The 23,133-nt window shown below is 42.6% G+C and overlaps 1 protein-coding gene across 1 annotated transcript; it reads right to left on the bottom strand.

Annotated features, from left to right (window-relative positions):
* Positions 1–80: 80 nt before the first annotated feature.
* Positions 81–23,030, bottom strand: TMEM130 (transmembrane protein 130). Its single transcript, XM_084641927.1, has 8 exons — positions 20,902–23,030; positions 16,988–17,290; positions 13,767–13,938; positions 12,672–12,841; positions 11,137–11,221; positions 5,972–6,174; positions 4,191–4,303; positions 81–3,611 (listed from the first exon to the last, which is right to left on the bottom strand). Exons 1-8 carry the CDS (start codon positions 20,981–20,983, stop codon positions 3,423–3,425), a joined length of 1,317 nt encoding a protein of 438 aa, XP_084498053.1. The 5' UTR covers positions 20,984–23,030; the 3' UTR covers positions 81–3,422.
* Between the last annotated feature and the right edge of the window lie 103 nt (positions 23,031–23,133).

Genomic DNA, 23,133 nt, shown 5'->3' with positions numbered 1-23,133 from the left:
TGAGAACTCATGCAGTAGACTAGAGGAAGTGACACACTCAGGAAATAAAAGAAGAAAATCTTAATGTATAACGGAAGCAGTTACATTTTTACACCTGGGTTTATTCAGTGTATTAGCTGTGTTCCAGTTTGTGATGCTGTTTGCTTGATATCCAGGATGCTGTGCCATGCAATTTGATATAATGTCCTTTCAATGTGTTTCTTTCGTTATTCTTGTTTTATTAAAAAAAACAAGTTCCCTCAGTTGCATAAACTTCTTATCTGTGTATACTCTTGCTTATCATCTGACCTTAACTGCTCTCCTGCTTTCCACGCTCTGCTCTCGGTTTTGGATCAGTGAATTTCATCATTTTGCTGAACACTTTTTTTCCCCAGGTCACTGATTTAAAAGGTTAACAAAATGAGTCCTGCTGATTCTTGCTACGTTGCACTACTTGCCTCACTCTGTCCTGAACTGCTCAATTACCCTTTGTCTTCAATTTCCAGGGCATTTACTGAACCCATAAATTAGCTTTTTTGTGCAGGAAGTGGTCTCATACCATGTCCAAAAATGTATCAATGGGTGTATTCCTTTTATTTATAGCCCAGTTTGTTAGGGTTATTCAAATCTTCTATTACTGATTTGCCTTTTGACAAGCCCTTTTCGATTTCTGCAAACAATCATCCTGGTGCTACAAAAGCACAGCCAGTATATTTGGATTTCCTGCCACCAATTTACTCCCTTAATTATCTGTACTTTCAAGTAATAATGATAGTTCCCTACCCAAACTTCCTGCAAGAGCTATCTCTGTTACTCCCAAACCTTCCATTCTCTTCAATTTGTCCTAAGCGATTAGCATTTCCCAATATTTTTCAGCATTGACTTTCACTTTCCTACCCTTTGTGTTTAAGCTCTGAAATTATTTGGCTTCTTTGTCACCCTTCTTGCATTGTTCTAAAGAAAATGAGAACAGATTATTTCCTGGGGTTTGCCTTCTTTTTTGCAATTCTTTTTTCTTGATACCATTTTTTATTTCTCTCAGTAATTGATCTCTTTCATGCATAGGCCAGTCCTTCACCCTATCCATTTACTTATTCCTTTTCAACTCAGAGTAGCCCAGTTCCCACTTTTCTTTACATGATGGATTCCACACCCCAACCAGTGCTTGGTCTGATCACTTTCGTGGGGCTCAGTCATACCACTGTAGAGGCTGTGGTGTACTGGGGATAGTGAGGAGGTGCACAGCTGAAGCAGTGGTGCTAGCAGGCATATATCCCCAGAGTTGTTTGGGGGTGGATGGAGTATATCACAGGTGTACATAGTTCTACCCCAGCAAAGTCCTGCCTATACCTTCCCCCCATGTCCCTTTCTCTAGGGCATCTAGTGCTGCCAATCCTTCCTCCCCTATTACCTGCAGGCAAATTCTGGCCAACTCCAGTGGAAGTGTGATGGGGTAGGGGGAAGAGAGAGGCTCCCTATATCCACTCTCCCCCACTCACCGTGCCTGGGTTAGCATGCCCCACAATGTATTATGTAGGAAATAAATGAATATCAAACATCATCAGCTATCTTCATGATCTGAACTTCCCTCCTCACATAGCAATTGCTGAGGGCAGCACTGTTCTCTGAGGCCACCATGGAGCAGCTCAGTCATGCAAACCAAATGCCTCCTTTCCAAGGAACTGTGCAACCTTTTGTGGGGTATGTTAACAGCCAGGAACTAGTCCTGTACCTTCTGGCAATTTTCCAAATTGATATTATCTCAGGAATAAGCAGTATTATTCTTGCTTATAATTAGAACAAAATAAGTAGAGCCACCTTGTTAAGACTGACTGAAGATAAGATTTTGGCATTAGCACACCTAACAGGAACACAAAGGACACCTTTTGTAATTCAAAGGTTCCACAGTTCACTTGTAAATACACCATCAAAGCCTTTCTTTAAAAAAAAAACCAAACACAAACAAACAAATAAAAAAATGGGGGTGGGGGGGGTGAAAGTACCTGCTAAGAGAACTTGCATTGACTAGATCACTTTTAAGGGTCCTTGTCCTCACCTTAGAGGATCCCAACTCCCTTTATCAATATTAATTCAGTTAGCATCACAGCCCACCTGCTCTGAGTTAGGTATGAGCCCATGTACCGGTGGAGGCACTGAAGATCAGAGAGGTGAACTGACTTGCCTAAGGAAACGCTGCAAATTGGTGTCAGAAACAAGAAGAGAACCCAGGAATCCTAATTCTGGATCCCCTCCCCTTCAGCCATTACACAATATTTCCCATACTCCAGGTATAACAAAGTGCTTATGAAAAGAGTGAGCAAAGCAGCAGGTGAGAAGATGGAGAACAGAGGGAAAGAAATGGAACAGAATTTGATTTTATGTAAATCTTTCAAAGTACTTAAGGGCTCTAGTACAGTAGTAAGTTAAATGCTAGTAGTGCAGTGAATTGGAAGGCGGCAAAGACAGCAGCGAGTATGCACTAAGCAGTGAGTTTGCTTTGAGCTTTGAACGGCAGAACCTGCTCTGAGGGGCACTGACAGCCAGCCCTGGTTTTAGCCTATTCTTTACTTTGTCTCTGAAGAATGCCAGTGGAAACTTCGCTGACTATCTAGGAAGAAATTAAAAATGGGCAAAAAGGACCTTATTTTAATGCCTCATCTGAAAGATGGCACCTCTCCTGGACTAGAAGACGTTAGTACTGTACTGCGCCATCAACAATGTGTCGGGAACATAGCACCTGTTAAGTCATGTAATGTCCTCACACAGTACCTTGTATCTGTTGTTAGTATCTGCAGGTTTCCACCAGTGCAACATCAGCTATTATGTTCCTGGTGAATACTGTTTGCTAAAATTGAGGTCCTTTTAATGTAGCAACGTAATAATTATGGAGTCTGGTTCACTGAGCAGGGTATTGGAGTAAGAATGTTTCCAATCTGTTGAACAAATAGGTTTTCTTTTAAGTACTAATATGCATTAGAGTAACAGCATTTCACCTGGTTCAGTCTCCTGGTAAACTGAATGCTGTACAGCTGTGAAAAAAGAGAAAAGCACTTTTTTGTCTTGAGCATTTCCATCTTTGAAACAAACAGCATTGAGATGGGAGTGAAAGCCAGACAAATTACAAAGGAGAGTGGATTTGGCAAACATCTGCACATAAAATAATCCCTCATAGGAATAACATACTGCATTTAAATGATTCGGCAATGCTATCTACTGTAAGATATACAGTCGTGTAATTCAAATATGCGAAGCCACTTTTATTGTGGATCAGGCTCTTTCCTTTTAAATTACACTATGAAGTACTCTTTAGCATTGGGCCAAATGAGTAGTTAATCTCTCTATTACCAGCAAAAATAAACCATCCATGCAGCACTTGGCTTTTAACTCATCATAAGAGAAAAGTTAAGGTCAGCAGTTAACGTAACCAAATGAAGCTGTGTTCTTCACACTGTGTAAGTTTTGACTGGCTTGTACAAAGGATGGAGGAGTCTGTGGCTCTCCCTGACGGTCTCCCAATATTCTTGAGGTGGCTGAAGGAAACAGGACCTGCAGCATATTCGACCGCAACTTGACTCAGAATCAGGAGGAGAGGGATTTTTGTCAGACAGAGGAGAAAAATCAAAGTCAGCTACCTGGAAAGAACATCAAAGAGGGGAGGTCACTTCCAAATCTAGGACTACTCTAGCAAGTGAAAAATCAGAAATGGAGCCAGAGTCAGTTTCTCTCTTAACAGGCCTATTATTTATATTGTGGTACTGTCCAAAATGTTAGTTGCTTTCTAAATATCTAGGAAGATATGGTCTCTGATCCTAGCAGTCCCCTCTCTCAGCACAAGAAAATATTGGACAATATTAATGGAAATTCAATTTTAAATGGATTTCCTACTAGAATTTGCACTGCAGCCTGAATCAAATAAGGACAAAGAGCCATGCCATGTGACTTAAATGACCGCTTACAAAGCTCAAATTTCTAATAGTGAATTCATGCAACAAACTGCTGTGGAATGAACTACAGACCGAGAATAATTTGGTGAAACTATTCAGTGAATAATTTCAAATATAGCTGAGAAAATCACCTTCTGTTTGTGGGCAATCTGCAACCAGAAAAAAGAGAAACAACAACAAAAAAAGTGGTGGTGGGGGGGAATAGAAATTCATCCAGTGACTTGTTCTGAATTATTTGCCCAGCGCAAAGCAACACGACCCCTGTACCTCCACAAGATCCTTCTGTTGTGAGCTGCTTCGGAAGGTCGTGTATATAACAAATCCCAGCATCACTGAAATCAGGGCAATACATGGCAGGGCGAAGAAAGCCGGGTGAATACCTGGGGAAAGAGCACAAGGGAATGTGTCCAGTATAATATAATGCACTGAGATCAGGCCATTCTAGGTGAAGAAACTTCAAGACTGTAGAATGAAAGAGCAACATGCCCTTGGGCACAGCTTATTCTCCCCAAAACACTATTTTTTTAAAAAGCAAATTGCACAGCTGTATTTGAATAGTTTGGTGTATGCTAGATTGTTTTCAATTCTTTGAAACCAGCCTTCACTTTGCCAAATATACTTCCTCTTCCTCCCTCTGCAACCATGTAGCATTTTAAGCATACTTGTGACTACACAGGGGATACAAAGAGTCCTTGAAGCTGCTCTAAAGTAGGCATCTGAAGATTTCCCAAGCTCTTCCCTGAACCTGCCCTAAGTTACGCCAAGAGTTGAATCAGTCCTTTGCTGACCGAAAAAGTGCAGAAACAGGAGACAGAAAAGTGAAATAAAGTTTCCCTGGGTCTCTCCTCACCTCCAGGCGTGCAGAGCATTGAGCCCAGAGAAGTGGAGGAAAAGAGAATACACAGGCTAATCAGAAAATCCATATGCTAAGGCAGGGAGAGATTCCACCGAGCAAGCCTGCTTTGTAAATATATTCTACCTATTCTGTCCCCTAGTGCATGAAGTAAAGCAGATGATATCAGAACAAACCTCACATGTGGCTGGTAAATCTTCTTAACGCGGTTGCCTGGATTCTGAACAGACCATGGGATTCTGCACCTTTAACCTCTAGGCCCCTGGTTCAAATCCAGCCTAAATTTTGTAGCAACCAAAAGTAATTCCCATCTGCTAGCTGTCCGGCAGCTTCAGTGAAATGAGGCGGTGGTCTAAGTCACAGGTCTATTCGACAGGTGCTCGCATCATTACAATTGGCACTTTTGCTGGTTAGCTCAGGCCAGTGACTGAGGACCAGAATGGGGCCAGCCCTTATGAGAGAACAGGGTGGTGGCGTGGGAGGTTGTAAAGGTCCTTTTCTTCTCCCCTTGCATGGTCTGCACAAAGGCCAGGTGCATAGACAGCTCCTCAGTGTTTGTGTGTATGTTCTTGAGGTGAGCAGGAAAGAGGTGTGGCCAGGGCCCCTTTCACAAGCTTGGGGGATGGGTTGGCTTTGCAGCCTCCAGTGTGAGTCAGTGTCTTAAGGGCGATGGAAATTGAACTACCCTCTTACCCCTTCTCCTGAGAATTTTTAGGCATTCTCTCATCATTGCTCCAGCAGGCTGTCCTGGCCATGCTCTCTTCCCCACAGGGCACTGATCATTTGCTCAGTGCTGACCCCTTACAGATCTCTGAAAACTGGTTTCAGTTCTGGTTGCCCTGTCGCAAAAAGTGTATAACAGAGATTGAATGCATTTTGTACACAAGTCAGTTATCCTATGGAACTCACAAGGTACCACTGAGACTTAGTAGAATTTTAAAAAGGAGTTAAACATCAGTGTTCTGAGAGGAGATTTAAACACAAAAAAAGAACATATAACCTCCATGCTTCAGGGCATAAGCCAACTTCTAGGGCATAAACCAATTTAGGAAGAAACCATCTCTGGGCTGGTTATTCCATAATTGTCCACTAAGAAGCTTTTTGCACTGTCCTCTGAAGTTTTTGCTAGTGGCTACTGTCAAAGGCACATCTAATCCGAGCCAATACGGCAGTTCCTCTGTATCTCGAGTCTCACCTGTTGGCCACACTTTAATCGCATGGTACGTCTGCAACATGTTCACATCATTCTCCACTCTCACGCTGAGACAGTATTGTCCTGCATTACGAAAGATATGGCTCAAATTGTAGGAGGAGCCATTAATCACCACTAGATGGCACTTTTCCCCTTCAAGTGGAATACATTCAGCCTTTATGAGCCAACATAAGGTGAGTGGAGGGCTGAAATGACAAGGACAAAATTCAGCAGAGGCTTGTAAAAATTATTTGAAATAGGAATGCATGAATCATATAGATTAAATAGCACAGGAACTTTGAAAACATTGACGGTTGGTGTAAGTAGTAATATTACACTGAACTAATGCTATGACTAAGTAACTGTACACACATTTATCTACTGAACACTTAACATTTACATAGCCATGGATATTTTATATAGATCCGACCGCCAAATGCCTGACAGGCTAGTGGGGCAGACAGCTTTGTGTACACAACATGAATGACAGTTTCTGATTGCCTAGGCAAGAGCAGCAGGACTCACACACATCGCATCACAATTCAGCACTTACAATTGTAATGGCTCAGCCTACCTTTTGTTGGGAATAATGGACCAAAGTCTCAACAGGCACAAATCAGTGTTCCTCCCTCGACTTCAGTGGAAAGATACTGATTTACACCATTTGAAAATGTCCTATTACTCACAATGACTTTTTCCCAGTTCTGTTAATACATTAACGAATCCTCATTTCTGCAATAACATGAATTATTCTTATGCCAAAACGTTGCGGGGAGTGGGGGGTGGGGATGAGGGAACGGGGGATGAACAGGGGCTGATGGAATAATTTTCAGCCTATGGGTTTTTGGCAAACATTGACTATTTGTCTTTTGTGCTGTGACACTGATCACCCAAATCATGTGGTATTGTTTTTGTGATGCTGGTAGACCAGGTGCCAGTTTTTGCCAAGTCTGTAGGCATCAGCTGAGCACTGACAGATTCAGAGCTGGAGACCAGACGTAGCTCACCTGTATGTTAGTGTTGTTGAAGACAGGTGTTAGACTTGTAAGGATGGGTTTAGTGTTTAGATTCTATAAAATGCTTGTAAGTTACTGCATGCATTAATGCAACTTGCAGTGTCTGCATCCCATGCTATAAAGGTAATCTATAAGTTTTGCTTTATAATTGTAAAGATGCCAGCTCTGAACTTGTAAACTCAGACAGGAGGAGTGATTCCCCTCCCACTCATGAAGGAGAACTATCAAGACTAAGGCTGTGAAAAAACACCCCCCTGAGCAACAAAAGTTTTAGTGCTGAAAAGCACCAGTATAGACAGCGTGATAAAGCTACTACTTCATTTGGGGTAGTAAAAATCAGAGATCTCCAAGGTCAACCTGGTTTAGCCCTAACAGACATTCAGTGGACAGATTACTACATCTCTGTCATCTTTGGAAACCACAGACTGTAACTCATTTATGTCTACATGTTGCCTGCTTTAACCTGTAAATAACTCATTTCTTTTTCTTACTTAATAAATCCTTAGTTAGTTTACTATAGGATTGGCTACAAATGTTGTCTTTGGTGTGAGCTCTGAGGTAGAAATTGACCTGGGGTAAGTGATTGATCACTTGCAACTGGGAGCAACTTGAATATTTTGTGACCTTTGGTGTAAGTGACCATTTATCCCTAAGTCCAGCTTGCCTGGGTGGCAAGATAGACTGGAGTGCCCAAGGGGCCTGCCTGTGTCTTCATGGTAAGACTGGTATAGTACTTCAGGAGTTCACATTTGTTACTAGATTGGTGAAATCTAATCATAGAACATACCACAAGTTTGGGGTGTCTGCCCTGCTTTTTGACAGTCTGCCCTGAGGCTGGCACTCATGATTGTGAATCATTCCACACAGAGTGACAGTTTTTGCTTGGTTGACTGTAAATTTTGAGACCGGATAATAAGTAAACTTCTGTTACTATTTTTTTGGATGAATAATCATTTGGGCTAAAATCTGTGAATTCACAAATGTTTTCCTGAATACCGGGCAGCTGTCTGAATGGACATGAATAATATGATACTATTATTAATAGAAAACTAAACTTTGATTCCTTTATTTCTTTATGAAAATTTGTTATGATCAGGTTGTTTTGTTTGTTTGTAAGTCAGTTCCACTTACCATTATGAAATGCTGTAAACATCTAAGAAATGTATTTTAAAAATTGAAAACCACCAGGACTCCTAAAGTATTTGGTGTTGGCCACATTCAGAGATGGGATACTGGACTAGAGTGACCTTGGGTGTGATCCAGTCTGGAAATTCCTATGTTCCTAACTTTTAGTCATAATTCAACCCTAGCAATGAGGTCAGAGAATAGAATTCATATGTAAACATCCTGCACACAAACAGAAGTGGATGTCTATTATCATTTTCATCACTTTCATGGTATGCTACATAATTAGCCTTTCCTTGATCATCATCATCATCACATTCCACAGCCAAGACTGAAAAGGAATCCCCTCTAGATACTGGAGGGGAAAAACTTGTTCCACAGCCTGAAGATATACCTTGGGGTCCAATCCTGCATTCCTTCTTATCCAAAACACCCATTCATTTTGGAAGCTTTGGGTCCTTTGGCCTGTTTGGTTTTATCGGAGCTTACAAACTAAGCAGGACCCAGAAGCACTCTGATAGGAAACCTTCAAAGGAAACCCAAGATGCTGCAAGAAGTGGTGCTGGCGATGCATAATAGGTGCATGTCTCCTTGAACAATGCGCCAGGGGTACTGCCTTTTGGATTAAATGCGAAACTGAGGTCCTAACTGTCTGTGGCGATTAACGATCTCATGTGGTTTTTAACAAAAGTAGGAGTATTAATCGTAGAGCCCAGGCCAAATTGCACCTTGCTGGATTACATTCTGCATACCTAGATGCTCCTGCAGTTTTATCTAGACAGAAACTGTCTTCATGTCACATAGGAAGTGAAAACTCTTACTGTCTCCAGATAAAACTGCAGGAGCAGCTAGGTATATAGAATGTAATCAGGTTCCAATCCTTTGTGCTCCAATCCTTTGAGGTGCTGAGTGCCCTCAACCACCACTGACTTGCACGGGATGGTTAGCACCTCACAGGATTAGGTCCTTTAACACCTGCTTCATTCCACCCCTCATGTATCTGGATTTCAGGGGCAAGTGAAAGGATCTTCACAAGGGTACATAGGAACTTTAGGAATAGTTGGCATGAAAGGTGCTGGAAAGGTAAAACGGTATTATAAAAAATGTGTGTCTCTATTTTTCATCCCTTCCTCAACTAAGGCAAGCAGAAATGGACTTCATTCCCAGAGGTCAGAAAATGTTATTTTTCTTGTTCCATGGACAATAAGAGAGGTCAATGTCTGTGATTCTGTGACACACCCAGGGTTTTCATGTGTGTTCTCTGCTCATAAAAAGACCATACAAGAGCAACAGATGAGCTCAACACAACTATTTGGATTAAAGGCTTGGCAAAGGTAAATAAAGCTTGTAAATCACAGCATCGTCTTAAAGCAATGTCAGAAAGCTCTTTATTTGCTAGAAATACATCAACGTACACCACCATTTCCACAATGTTTTGGCCATACAGCTTTTTGCTGTGTTTTGCTTGTGCTCTTTATTTACATTTTTCAGACCTTTGCGCTACATGGTTCTGCAGAGGCTCATCTGCTGCTCTCTGGACTTCAATTCTGATGATAAACTTAGCCTTTCTTGATCCTTTTTATCAACATCCACTCCTCCAACCCTGCAGCACATTCATTGCTGAGTGAAGAAGTCAGTTTGTGCGTGGCTCACTTTGAGTTCTGCTTCTGTCATAAAAATCCCATCCCTCAGGCCAGATTTTAACTAGACCAGTTTATTTATCATTCAGTGCTGCTTTATATCACCCATATTCTTTTGAACATGTTGGTGCTATTTCTTCCACTAGAGTTTAAAGTTTGATTGGGTTGTTCATTCTAAAACCCGGTTTCAGGGGTCTAAAATTCACCTACCAAACAATTTTTACAATTTATGTTAATTTACACGCAATGTAGGCCCTGCACCTGAAAATGTGTAAGCCCATGAATAGCTCAAGAGCAGTCCTGCTTGATTCAACAGAGGATGACTTATGTGCAGGCAAATTACCAGTGATGTCCTGGTGTCACTAAGTTTGGGCACCTGGCAGGAGCCTTACATACACCTGTACTCGTGCTAATGTCCTCCATTTGCAATGCACACAGCAAGGCTGTATCAACCCAGCCAGCTCTCACAGGCAGGCCTGGCAAGCCTCACTCACTGGGAGGAAGACTTATTGCTGTGGGATAAATTTTAAGCCAGCGTTTGTTCAGTATCTCTCTCTGCTGATGAAGGATTTTGTTACGTGTTTCAACAAGACATTTCAAAACTCCTTCCCTATCTGAAAAGACCTTCTTCACTCAGACTGTCACACAGCTTGACAGAGCATCTGCAAGGCTAAACTTGTGTGTGCCACTCTCGTGTTCCTATAGCCTTGAACCTTTAGTCCCAATGCACCACTAAATGCACCAAAGTGGTGCATTGGGAAGAGGGCCGAGACCAACCTCTGCACTGTAATCTTTCTCTCCCCCCCAGAACCAGCTGTCTTTGGCTAACTTCTTCACTACTATCCAGTACTTTCGCATGCAGATGACATTTTCACTCCTCCCCTTCTGGGTCTACTGCCGCTCAGACTCTTCTTGCCTGCTGCTGTTACCTGGCTGAAACAGCATCCTAAACTTACCACCCCCTAGTGTCAGCCCTGGTATGTCTATTGGTTAGTGTGCCCTACATGCGGTGTGCAGGTTTCTTAGTGATAGGGATCAACGAGAAAGAAAAGTCCAGAGCACAGTTTAAAAAGCCCCTTATTTTCCTTCCTTTTTTCTGCTCTGTTTCTCTTCTTATTGTCCTCTTTGATCTTCATTAACATTTGTGTTGTGTGTAAAGCACTTGGGGATTCGCTGCAGAGAAGTGCAGTTTATTAATATTCTACATTCCTGCAACCTATTGCAGTATGAGAGATTTTTAGAGTCACGAACAAGTAATGTGCAGTAATAACTTGTTCATAGAAAATATATCTTTCTAGGGATCAGTTCTGTAGCATGCACCCTGGGGAAATCAGAAGGAAAAAAACAACAATTTTTTTATAGCAAGGGATATTTGTGTGTTACTTACCTGCCATTGATATGTAGAGATAAACTTAAGTTTTCCATTACACGAGTCTCTCTGGAGCCTATGACATTTATACTTTTAACACCATCTGGAAAGAACAGTGTGACAAAGTCATGAAACTGTGGCTTTAAAATCAAAAACAATTTCTTGTTTTACCATGAAAGTTTAATTTTTATGCACTTTTCTATGCTTTCTTATTTTAGTCACATCAGAGATATTTATTTATTATTATTATTTCTTTTGCTAATAAATAGAATAGCTTCAGGTCAACTGGTATGTTTTGTCAGTTATCTTTAAAAATTACAATTGATCATTTTTATTTTTAGGCTTGGAAAGATTAGATTTCTATCAGTAAATGTTGATTATACCATATACACATAAACCGACAGAAAATTTCCATCAATGATAATTAAAATTTACAGATAGGCAAAGTAAGAAAAGTGCTGCCTGAAAAAATATTAGAGTTTGATTTTAGGATATTTACTTTGTATATTTAGACAATGTGATGTTGACAATTTGTGTTTTAACCGTTACAAGCATTAGGTTTTTGAATCTCAACATCTACTGTCATTAAATAATTATGGTCCGACCCCACCATTGTCTGTACCTCCCCCCAATAACTTCCTGCATCTGTGAAAATGTAAATCTTTGAAAATCTAAAAAAAATGCTTAACAATAAACATTGATATTATCTGCTGAAATTATCAAAAAATAAAAATAGAATTCTGCCAAGCCTAATTTCATGCATTTATGAATTGCCCTTTGCTATGGCCTCTGGGTGCCAAAGCAAACATAAACTAGCCTCATGTAGAGCTAATCAATATAATTAATGTAAATAGAGCCATTACACAATTTTTAAAATAATGATTACAAATACAAATTATTTTTGTAAGGTTTAAATTTTGCATATTTTTTTAGCACAAAATGTATTTGAAAATTTTCATTTACTAAAAACCAGGTTTTTGATACATGAAAATCTTTAATAATGGTTATGATTAAAAATTGCAGATTAGAAACCTTATAAATAATTTAATTAAAAATGAAAAATTTAGAAAATGACAAGTTTTTCACTGAGTGTTTTCTTTTAAAAAGGGCTGTTTTGATAATAATAAAACTGGTCATTTGAAGAAAAACCTGAAAAGCTCTGTTAATAAACTATAGGTCTGATATAATGCTTTATAAAAGATCTCCATATTCTGTTTAATTATCATGCTCAATTTATGGTCTAGACTAGGGATCGGTTTGCCATCCCCGGCCAATAGGGGCTGTGGGAAGTGGCTGCCAGCACATCCCTTGGCCCGTGCCGCTTCCTGCAGCCCCTATTGACTGGGGACGGTGAACTGCGGCCAGTCGGAGCTGTGATCGGCCGAACCTGCGGACGCTGCAGGTAAACAAACCGTCCCGGCCCGCCAGTGGATTTCCCTGACGGGCCGTATGCCAAAGGTTGCCGATCCCTGGTCTAGACACTACATTATACTACAGCTTGTGCAACAATACAGGAAGTTCTATTTTGTGCATCCAACACCATTTATAATTACCCAGCAACTCCAACTCGGTGATGAAATCTCCCATTTTCTGCACAATCTTTCTTTCATGTGTAGCACTCTCAATTTGCTCCCATTCAGCTACAACTTTGAGATGTACCTTGCAATTCCCTGCCGTAGAATAATTATAGTAGACAAAGGGTTCTTCAGTTACCAGCTGAGTTCTATGGGTAGCATGAAAAGATTTAGAATCAGCATCACCTCTGTTTAGAAACTGTTTGCATCAGACATTTTAGATACATGAAGGTCTGAGTCTTTGTTACACTAATAAAAATCAGGACTAACTCCCCAGAAGTTCATGGAGTTATACTTATGTCAAACTGGTGAAAGTGATATCAGAATTAGGTCCACCAGTATGTTTTTCTTACTTTGTTTAAGTTTTTCAAGGAAAACAATGGCACAATCATCCCTAAATATCATTAATGGGTCAGAATTTGAAAGGGTGATAATGATCTAATATTTCTTTTATTACAGTCATTAAAGCAGGGGTGCCACCAGAAAACTAAATTTTTTAGTAAAAGAATATGGGCCACTATTTACAAAAATCAAACCTGAAATGTACGCTCACACACATTCATGCCAGAAGTGCTTATGCACTCATCCAATCAGAGAATAGAAACAGTACCATGTGACTATCTAAGGTATTTATAGATGACCAGTCATTGTCATATCTAGTTACTGTTCAATAACAACCAAGGAAAAGAATACAATTGAATGTTCAAATTTATTTAAAATGAGAAAATTTCAATCTGCTCATGGAGATTCTGTAAGCAGAAAAACATGCTCAAGTCATTAACTATATTATTTACTATGAATTATTCGTTCAGCTCTATGTATTTGCACTAGCATACCCTCTCTAACTAAACATGGACTTTAACCTAAAAACACCCCTGCGTTTTGGGGAAGCTCAGCACACATGAGCACCTGAGCATCACAATGAAACTTGGAGACAGATCCTCGGCCAAAGCTTATTTTTAACTGTTTGTGAGCTTCTAGACTCTCTGAAGATTGTGAGTGTAGGAGTGTGTTACACATCCTTACCAGAAGCATCCGGAGCCTTTGCATAAATAAACAAACAACTGGACATACCCATCTCCGAAATCCCAGTTGTAGATGAATGATGCTGACTTGAAATAATTACTCGGATCATGCAGAAAGAAAGAAATCAGGGTCAGAGTGTCTGTGGCAGAACTCGAACCTTGTTTGACAAATGTTCTGTTGTCTTCTATTTGTGCAATGGTAAGATTCCCTACTATAAACTCTGCAGGAGAAGATGATAAAGGAAGAACAATGAGACTATATTTCACTTTCATAGCATTACTTAAAAATCTCAAAGCCCTGTTTAAACATTAATTATTTTAATCTCTCAACATCCCTGTGAGGGTGGGTAAGCATTTTTATATCTATTTCACAGATTGGTAAATTTAGGTAAAGAGATTACATGATTTACGCAAGGTCACACAGCCTGCAATACAATCCAAGGGGGAAAATCTTGGCCCCATATAAGTCCAGAAAAGTTTTGCCATTGACTTTAATGGGACAATGATTTCACTACAGAAGTCCTGACTCCCTGTCTCTTGACCTAACCAATACACACTCTCTCTAAAACAAAGTATAGGAAAAGAAAATTTTAACTATTGTGAATGACTGACATGCTATACACAATCCCATAATGATTTAAAATACAGTTATACAATGTCAAGTGATTCCGTGCAAACAGCATAGTGAAGTTCGAAATATCATGTCTCTCAGTGCTAATATCCTCATATTTGCTTGGTTTATAGGCTGAAAGATGTTCTAGGGCTATTTATACTGCATTTAAAAACCTGCCGCTGGCCTGTGCAAGCTGACTCATGCTGATAGGGCTCAGATTTGCGAAGCTGTTTAATTTCAGTGTAGACATTCGGGCTCGGACTGTGGCCTGAGCTCTGGGACCCTCCTAGGGTTGCCAATTTTGGTTGGATGTATTCATCACATGACATAATCTTTAATGAAAGATTAATCTTTATATCCTGGAGACTCCCGGCCAATCCTGGAGGGTTGGCAACCCTACTCCCACCTCACAGGGTCCTAGAGCTTGGCTCCCGCCTGAGCCCACATGTCTGCACTGCCATTAAGCAGTCCTGTGAACCTGAGTCATCTGGCATGGGCCAGCCACGGGTTTTTAACTGCAGTGCAACCTGTGATATAAGAAATTGGGCTGGAATCTCTCTAGATCATGCATAATCATGATGATCATATTCCAAGGGATAAGCTCATGATAGATAACGAGACAGATTAGACAGATCACCTGTAACATATTTTGCTATCCAGTGGCAGATTAGCCATTGGGACAATCGGGCAGTGTCCAGGGGCCCCGGCCAATTGGGGCGCTCCTAGGCTCCATGAACCCAGCGCTCCGAGAGGGGTTGGTATGTAGGGGCTTGCCCTGCTACCCCCACCCGCCTGGCACTCCTGTCAGGGAGTGGGGTTTGGGCCCCCACTTGCTCTGGCCCTAATCTGCCTCTGCTGCTATCTTGTTAACAATTCTCTTGATCGGCAAACAAAGTTAGAATGAAACTCACTCTTCCAGACTGGGACTGACTCTGCAGAACTAACCGGAGACAAAACTAATACAGACTTATTTTTTATTCTGGAGCTTTTCCTTGGGCTCTACAAAGCCAGTGCCTGAGGGCCTGCTTGCTTGGGGAAACTAGCAAGGTAAAGGCGAATCTTAGCTTTCATAGGTTAAAAAGTTTCTCCTCCTTTTCCTTGTGAAGATAGCCTTGAAAACATAAGCCAATGGAACCTGAGGACCGAGGTTGAAAGGAATAAGCAGATGGGCTCTGCTTTGGCAGTAAGAGAAAGGAGAGGACCGAAAGATCCTGTGCACGCATTCCAACGCATCGTGTAAGATGGCTTGGTTAAGTTTGAGGTATTTCTCAAAGAATGATCTCACTAACCCTCCCCAAAATGTTGTTCCCTGTGGCTAGTACTATGATCCTGATGGATGAGAATCGGTTATGTTTAGGGATGATGGAGAAAATCCTTTCACAGGCCCACCCAACAATCCTGAGGAGGGGTCCACTGGACAGTAAAATCAGATCATGTGACTCTAAATAGACACATGATCAGGTCTGTTGAGCGTGTAAGCTCTTTAGGGCAGGGACGTCGTCTGTTCTGTTTGTACGCTGCCTTGCATAATGGTCCATGACTGAGCTCTTGGGTGCTATGATAATCAGGGGTGAAAGTGGGCCAGTACGGTATACCGGTAAAAAGTGGCTGCCGGTACTGGCCTGTACACAGCCGACGTTAAAGCTTAAGGACCCTGCTTAAAGCGCTGCTGCCTCAGCGCTTTAACATTGTTGCCCCTCCCCTCTCACCCCCGGGCTGCTGATGGTGGGGGCCAAAAGGAGCAGCTGCTGCGGGGCTGGCGATTTAAAAGGGCCCGGGGCTCTGGCTGCCGCTGCTGTAGCCCCGGGCCCTTAAAATCGCCGCTGGAACCCTGGGCGGTGTGGGCCAGACAGCGCGGAAGGGCTGGCTGGGGGACGCTGACCCGGGCCCCGCTCCTTCCGCCCGAGGCCCCGCCCCTTCCAGGGGCCTGGAGCCAGCCCCCATACCGGTAAGTGTTGAATGTTACTTTCACCCCTGACGATAATACAAATAATAACAGAAGTGATATTTTACATAGTCTCACTTGAGACTGTAGCCACGCCTTCAACTGTGATCCAGTGATAGTTATTCAAAATACTTTTATACAAAGTATAATAGCTCAACCACGCCAATGGCCTCATGTTATTCCTGCTTCAGTCATGACTTGTGCATAACTTGGATGTGACTGATAAAAGGGGAAACTTGTAGATTGCTGCTGCTGGAGGTCAGCTGAAGTTTGGAACTAGATATGCTGAGCCAGTGTCACAGCAACAATCTGAATCTTCAGGAATCTAGATTTCACAGAATAAAAATGGCCGATCCATACCGGGCTCACTCTAGCTTTTGTGAGCTACAACTAGCAGAAACATGTGAAGTACAACTGCTCAAACATGAGGTTTCTAGCATGGTTTCCTTGAGCAGTGGGCACAGGGATTTTTTTTGTAAGGGAGCATGTTACTGATTTTCTGTCTTAGGTAGTATACAGCATGGTCTGGTGACCACAGCTCATGGCAAAAAATCTCTCTGTCCACCAGTCAAAGAAACTGTTCTAGAGCCCTGCTAGTAGAAGCCATGTTAAACATGGGTGTAGCTAGCACCATTCTGAATCCCAGAATACACAGCGCCTATCTCAGTGGAATGTGTGAAGACTTGAACGAACTGTTCTAAAGATATTTTACCTGTAATGTGAAGCATTGTGACGCTTTTGGCGATGGGCTGACATAACCAACAGTGTGTCTCAGTTGCCCAGACAGAAATGGGAAAGTCTCCAGAAAATTCACCAGTCACTGTAATCGTAGAGTTAAATCGCTGCTCTGATTTCTCAATCAAAGTCAGAGGGGTGAAAATCCAGTTAAAATGATAGGACTTTAGGTCACTAATGAATGCAACATCATCAGTCTTCATACTCAAGCTGGCCTGAATTGTAGCTTGAGCTCCCGTTGTGATGGGACCATTGTTGTTGATTTTCAGAACATACTGCACTGTAAAATCAGAAAACAAAAGTCGTTGTGTTTTTTATATATACTCCCTCTGATCAAACATGTGAAAAAAGTATTAACATGCTGTAATTATGTGGTTCTAGTGCCCGATGGCACTAAACACAGTCAGGTCTCTGACCAGGCTCTGCACCTTGGTATTTAAAAATATATGTATAAACATGATTCTCCTCTCTCGCTCCATGACTAGTTATATGTTATTTAGAATTAAAATAATTAGCAATGAAAAACAAAAATTTTCATAGGAATGGGTCCTGGAAATGTTAAAAAATAGAGAGGGGCCCAAACCAAACTGCTAGATCAGAATACTCACAAAACTTTGGGGAAGTTTAGATCCAGATTTGGACCTTGCAGTTGGTTAAATAAAAGTGTATACACAGAAAAGGGGCCAAACGTATCTGTGAAGTAATAAAGCCTCCCCGGCTTTGTTTGACTTCTGAGATGTTAAAACAAATCCTTCCTGATAAGGGTCTGTTCCAAGATGTGCAAACTCCTTCCATTTTAGGATTATTTCTCTCTTTCTATGTCACCATGTACAAGCCTGAACACACTTTTTACACCAACTTTGTATGGTGGGGAGAAATAAACCTTTGTGTAGTTAAGAAAAAGATTCTGTGCAGAGGAAAATGCAGGCTTCAGAGATCAGCTGGGCCAAGCTCCCTTAAAGTAGTTTGTAATTTTAAAATATAGGGGCAAATTTAGTCCTGGTGGAAGCAGGCACAAACTTGGTCCAGATTTTTAAAGGTACTTGGGCGCCTAAAAATGCAGATAGGTGCCTAGCAGGAGTTTCAAAAGTGCCTACGTGGCTGACTCCCGTTGAAATCAATTGGAATTAGGCACCTAGGTGATTAGGAAAATTCCACTAGTTGCCTAAGTACCTCTGTACCTGCATTATAATTGTTGGTGTTTCAGCTTCTTATCACCAGGGCAGAATTTGTCTTATGGAAATGGGTGTGATGATTTGGTCTGGGGAAGTAATTACAGAGCCAGTCTCTGAATTTGAAACAAGACCAGTTTTACTTTAAGCCTATAAAAATAACAAGCATTATTCCATTGTGGCTTTTTCCGTGCAAGCCAAAAACTGAAGCATGCATGTTATATGGACATGCCAACTCTCACAAGTTTATTGTGAGAGAGGCGATCGCTACGTCAAATGAAGCCTCGCTCATGACCTTGTGATAGAACTCTCAAATCTCAGGATTGTTTTTCTACCCTGGCTGGGTGGGGCTCATTTTCAGCCTTGGGTGGCTGTTCCCCTAGCATTCTGGAAAGTGGGAGAGGGGACCCTACTGCAGCCCCCAGAGGCCTGGGAAGGGGGAAGAGGAGCAGAGGTGAGACTAGGAGGGCTACTATGGCCAGAGAGCAGCAGGAGGGCTGAAGTGAGGGGTGGTACGGTGGAGATCTGTATTGATGGTGGGTTCTGAGCATATGGGGTGAGTGCTGGGAGGCTGAACTGAGGGTGCTGGGGGTCAATGGGGAAGGGGGCTGAACTGATGGGGTGGTGATAATGAGGACTGGGGAAGTGAACTGAGGGGGACTGAATTGTGGGGGTTGGGTGGGGAGAGAACCGATGGAGGACTGGGGGCGGGATTAAGTACTGGGTAGGTGATGGGCAGATGTGGGGGTGAGAGCTCCTGCAATAGGGGCCAAAATCACCTTATCCAGCACAGGTGGGAGAGTGGGCAATTGTTAAATGCACACACCCTGGGGATGGGCAAGGGGAGTTCAAAAACCAAGAGACTGACCTAAACAACACAATACCATCTTCTTTAAAATGTCACAATTTTGGTGGCCAATCTCATGATTTTTGAGGATCCAACTCATAATTTTTTGTGTTTTGCAATTTGGCAATACTGTACAAGTTAATATCATAGTACTTCGCTCAGAGAATCCCTTTCCCCACCTGTATTCACTCTTCCTGCTAGTGTTGGGTCAGGCTTTTGTAGCCACAACTCCATTTCCTCCAACCACCTGCTTCATTTAAAAAAATAATAAATAAAAAGACCACAACTCCAATGCAAAGAATAAATTTTGTGTGAGCGGATCTGATGCTGTTCTGCAGACCTCATTTTTATAAATAGAGTCATTGCTAGCTACACCCTTCCCTTAATCAGTGTTTTCCTGAGCACAGTTTTGGCTTGAAGATGTGTCCATAAAACCAGGTACGTGTTACAGGTTTAATCCCCTTATTTCCTTATTAAACCCAAGAAAAATACAAGTTTTTCCTTTAGTCTTATGTGTATGAAGGAGAACATACTTTTTTGTTTGTTTTTGGTCCTCCATTACTAACCTTTCCTCTCTCTACTTCTCCCAGCCTGGGAAAGAACCAGTCTAGGGCCCTAATGTAAAGGAAACATCCACAACCTAAATTGCATACGCTAGTGAAGGTTGGCCCTGTATTCCAGGGCAATGAGAAAGGGGGGGGGGGAGGGGAAACCCAAGCCCTTGTGGAATGGCTGGGAGTAGAAAGAAACGTGGTGGTGCAAAACTGGAAAAACTGAACTCCTTCCTGATGCAGGTGACCTTTTAAAAGCCTAAATGGAGAGATGTCTCCTATTTCTCTATGAAAATTAGACTTAGCTCACTGTCCATTTTGCTGAAGCACAAATGGAGGAAAATAGCAGAAATCAGGGGAGGATATCAAAAAGACACTGGGGAGGGATCTTATTGAAGTATGATAACTGAGCGAGAGGGGGGTTAAGTGACCAGCTCAAGGTCATACAGTGCATAAGTGGCAGAGTGGAGTATTTAACCCAGCTCTCCCGACTCACTTCTCCTCATACCATTTGATGTAAGATGCAACACCTCAATGTTAGGAAGGAGCAAAGGGAGAGGCAGGCTATCTTAGTCATTTGTGACTCTCTGGGTGCAATAGCAGTGAGGGAGCAGAGATGCTTTACTGCATCCCAATTAGGAAGGAAATCTAGAAGGGGGCTGACAGACTCATTCTTGTCTGAGATCCCTTCCTCCCAGATTTGCCAAGCCGCACCCTGAAGAGGAGGTGGGAGCTGAATGAGGTTTATGGCTTAAAAAGGGCAGTAGTAGCTGCACCTCCCTCCCCCCTTCTGATCCGTGAGAGAACTTGCTCATTATTGCCAGCCCCACGGGGAAGGTGTCCCTTGTGGGTACAGCTCCCTTCACACCTGCTCCAGCCATTCAAGCAGGATGAATGATTACACAATCCACTGCAGAACAGGAAAACAAAAAGTCTTCCTTATAAATAACCAGTGTTCAAGCTAGGAGGTTTAAACACATCTCCTTCAGTTTCAGAGTAGGGTTTTATCACTCTTCAGGGAAACAGAAACCTAGCACTGCAGAAATTAGCAATGGGAAAAAGATCTCTCATCTAATCTGTTCCCCTGCAAATGCAGGACTGTTTCCGTATGTAGGATAAATATGACACTGCAAACCTTGCTGCAAATGCAGGTAGAGTATTTGTTTTCATGCAAAAGTTAGGAATGCTAAGTTGCTTGGAGCTTGCCTGGAAATAAATGCTCATTCTGTGTTTACAGCAGCATAAGATTGCTTTTCAGGACTGCTTCTAATGACCCCTGGCTCATTAGCCCTGTATTGAGAAAGGAGCAGATCTACCTTACCTGCTGCTGACTTGAAATGGAAAAGGAACAGCACCATGCAAGTCACTTGGAGGATGCTCGAGGTGAAAAATGCCAGGGCCATTTGTAGTCAGTGTGCCAAGAGAAAGCTGCTGCTGTCTGTTCAGCTCCGATAGCCAGACTTCATCTTCCAAGTGGGCTCGAATTTGTCTTTATGCTGGGGAGGAGATGGGGAGCAAGCAGCCACTGCTGCTGTCCCCTAGAGGCAATGTAGGCGTACTGCATTGTCTAGTATTTTGTTTTGTTTTTTTTTATTTTCTCTGTACATTGTTTACTTGGCAAATCCTGGCTACACGTAACCAATTTAGAAAAATTTTTATTAGGTTTTGTTACGGGCATTTGTTATTAGACACCTGTTTCAACCAACAGATTAGAAAAACGAGGCAGAGAAAATCCCTATCTGGGGTGCTAACGAAAAGCTCCTAGAGCTGCAAGAATTTTGAAAACAAAAATCAGTTTTCTGGTAATAGAATAAATGTATTGGTATGTTTGGCCATGTGTATCTTGCAGAATTTTGTATAAAACACTGTATAAAAATCTACAATAGACTGAAGCTGTGCAAGGCTTAATATCCCATTAGAAAACAGGTGAAGTACTCTGCCCATCTACTGTATCATATTCTTGATGGTAGAGGGAAAAAATGCCACCTTAAAAAATCTTCCCAAAACAGATGAGTGATGAATTTTTCTGAGTCATACAGCTAATAATACAATACAAAGCAATAACATTTCAGGACCCATTCCTGCAAGCCCATAACTCTTTGAATGTAAGTAGACTCATTGAACAGACTGGGACTACTCCCATGCATCGTTACAAACACGTGGGCGTTTGCAGGATAGTACCTTATTTTGTATTAGCTCTTTCATACAAACTGGGTGACAATAGGGTTTTGGAGAATCATGGGAGGCTGGGTAAGATGAGTTACTTTTAATAAAAGATATTTTATTGTAAAATAGTCCAAAGCATAGATTGAGAGAGATGAGCTCAGTACAAAATATGATATCCCGTTTAGTATTAACTGATTGCTCCCTGCAGTACAGTTTGTTGCAAATCGAGTTTCTGAACTTGACTACTGCCTGGGAAATCTTCTCCGGCAACCCACCTTCCAATGTTTATACTCTATTCCCTTGTATTTTCTATTCTATACCCTGCTCATCACCATAGTAATCAAGAGCCACTGAATCAGCATAGCTGACTTTTCAAAAGAAACCATTGGGCAGAAACAAGTTTTGCCTCCTTAGCTAGGGTAGTTGCTGAAGTTTTTGCTTCCATTCAAATCCAGTTATTTGGTCCAGTCCAGTTCTGTGGAAGACTATATACAGGTACCTCGTCTGTGGATCTCCAAGCACTTCACACAAGGAGTGGGGGTGGGATAAAACGTATTACCCACATTATAGACCAACAGGGTTTCACAGTAGTTGAGTTTCTGCGTGCTTAATTCAGCAGCAGGCTGTCAGCTTATCTGCCATCTCCTTTCTGCTCACGTTTTTAGGGGGAAAGCGTATTGTTTCCGATCCTTTGAAGCATCTTTCTTCTACATGTAAGGGATTTAGAGCCGGGGAGAACACAGCGCCTTTCGTTTTTAACCTCCCCACTGTCCCCCTCTGTCACACAGTCTTGAGTCTGATGAAGTGGGTTTTAGCCCAGGAAAGCTTATGCCCAAATACAGGTGTTGGTCTCGAAGGTGCCACCAGGCCTCCTCGGCTGTTTTTGCGGATACAGACCAACAGGGCGACCGCTCCGGAGCCCGTCTTTGCTGGCAGAAGCTGTGGCTTTAACAGCAGGGCGGCTCCGCAGCGGGAGGGGCGGCTCTGGCCGGGAGGTCACGGTGGGCCTGCTGCTGGGAACTGACGGGCTCCGCAGCTTCCGAGGGTAAACGCCGGTGCGTGGGTAACCCACAAGCCCGGGCCCGAGCTGGAGGGGCTGCGGATGCCATCGGCCGCGCCGCGCCGCCGCCACCAGCTTGTGGCCGGAGGGGCTGGGCTGGGCTGGGAGCCCTGCGCCGGGTTCTCGCCCGTCGCGCGGGGGTTGGGAGGCCGGAGCTCTTGGTGCCTGGCCGGGGGCATTGGGGCTGGGCAGCCCCGGGCCCCCCGCTGGCTGACTGGTTCGGGCGGGGCGGGGCCGGGTGGGGGGTGCTGGAGAGAGGCTGGGCAGCGATGCGCAGGGGGCGGCGGGGAGCGAAGCCGTTTGCAGGCGGCGGCGGCCGGAACTGAA

The sequence above is a fragment of the Lepidochelys olivacea genome, assembly GCF_965140295.1.
Source record: "Lepidochelys olivacea isolate rLepOli2 genome assembly, chromosome: 10".
Lineage (NCBI taxonomy): Eukaryota > Metazoa > Chordata > Testudines > Cheloniidae > Lepidochelys > Lepidochelys olivacea.
This window is presented reverse-complemented; position numbering and strand designations above follow the sequence as displayed.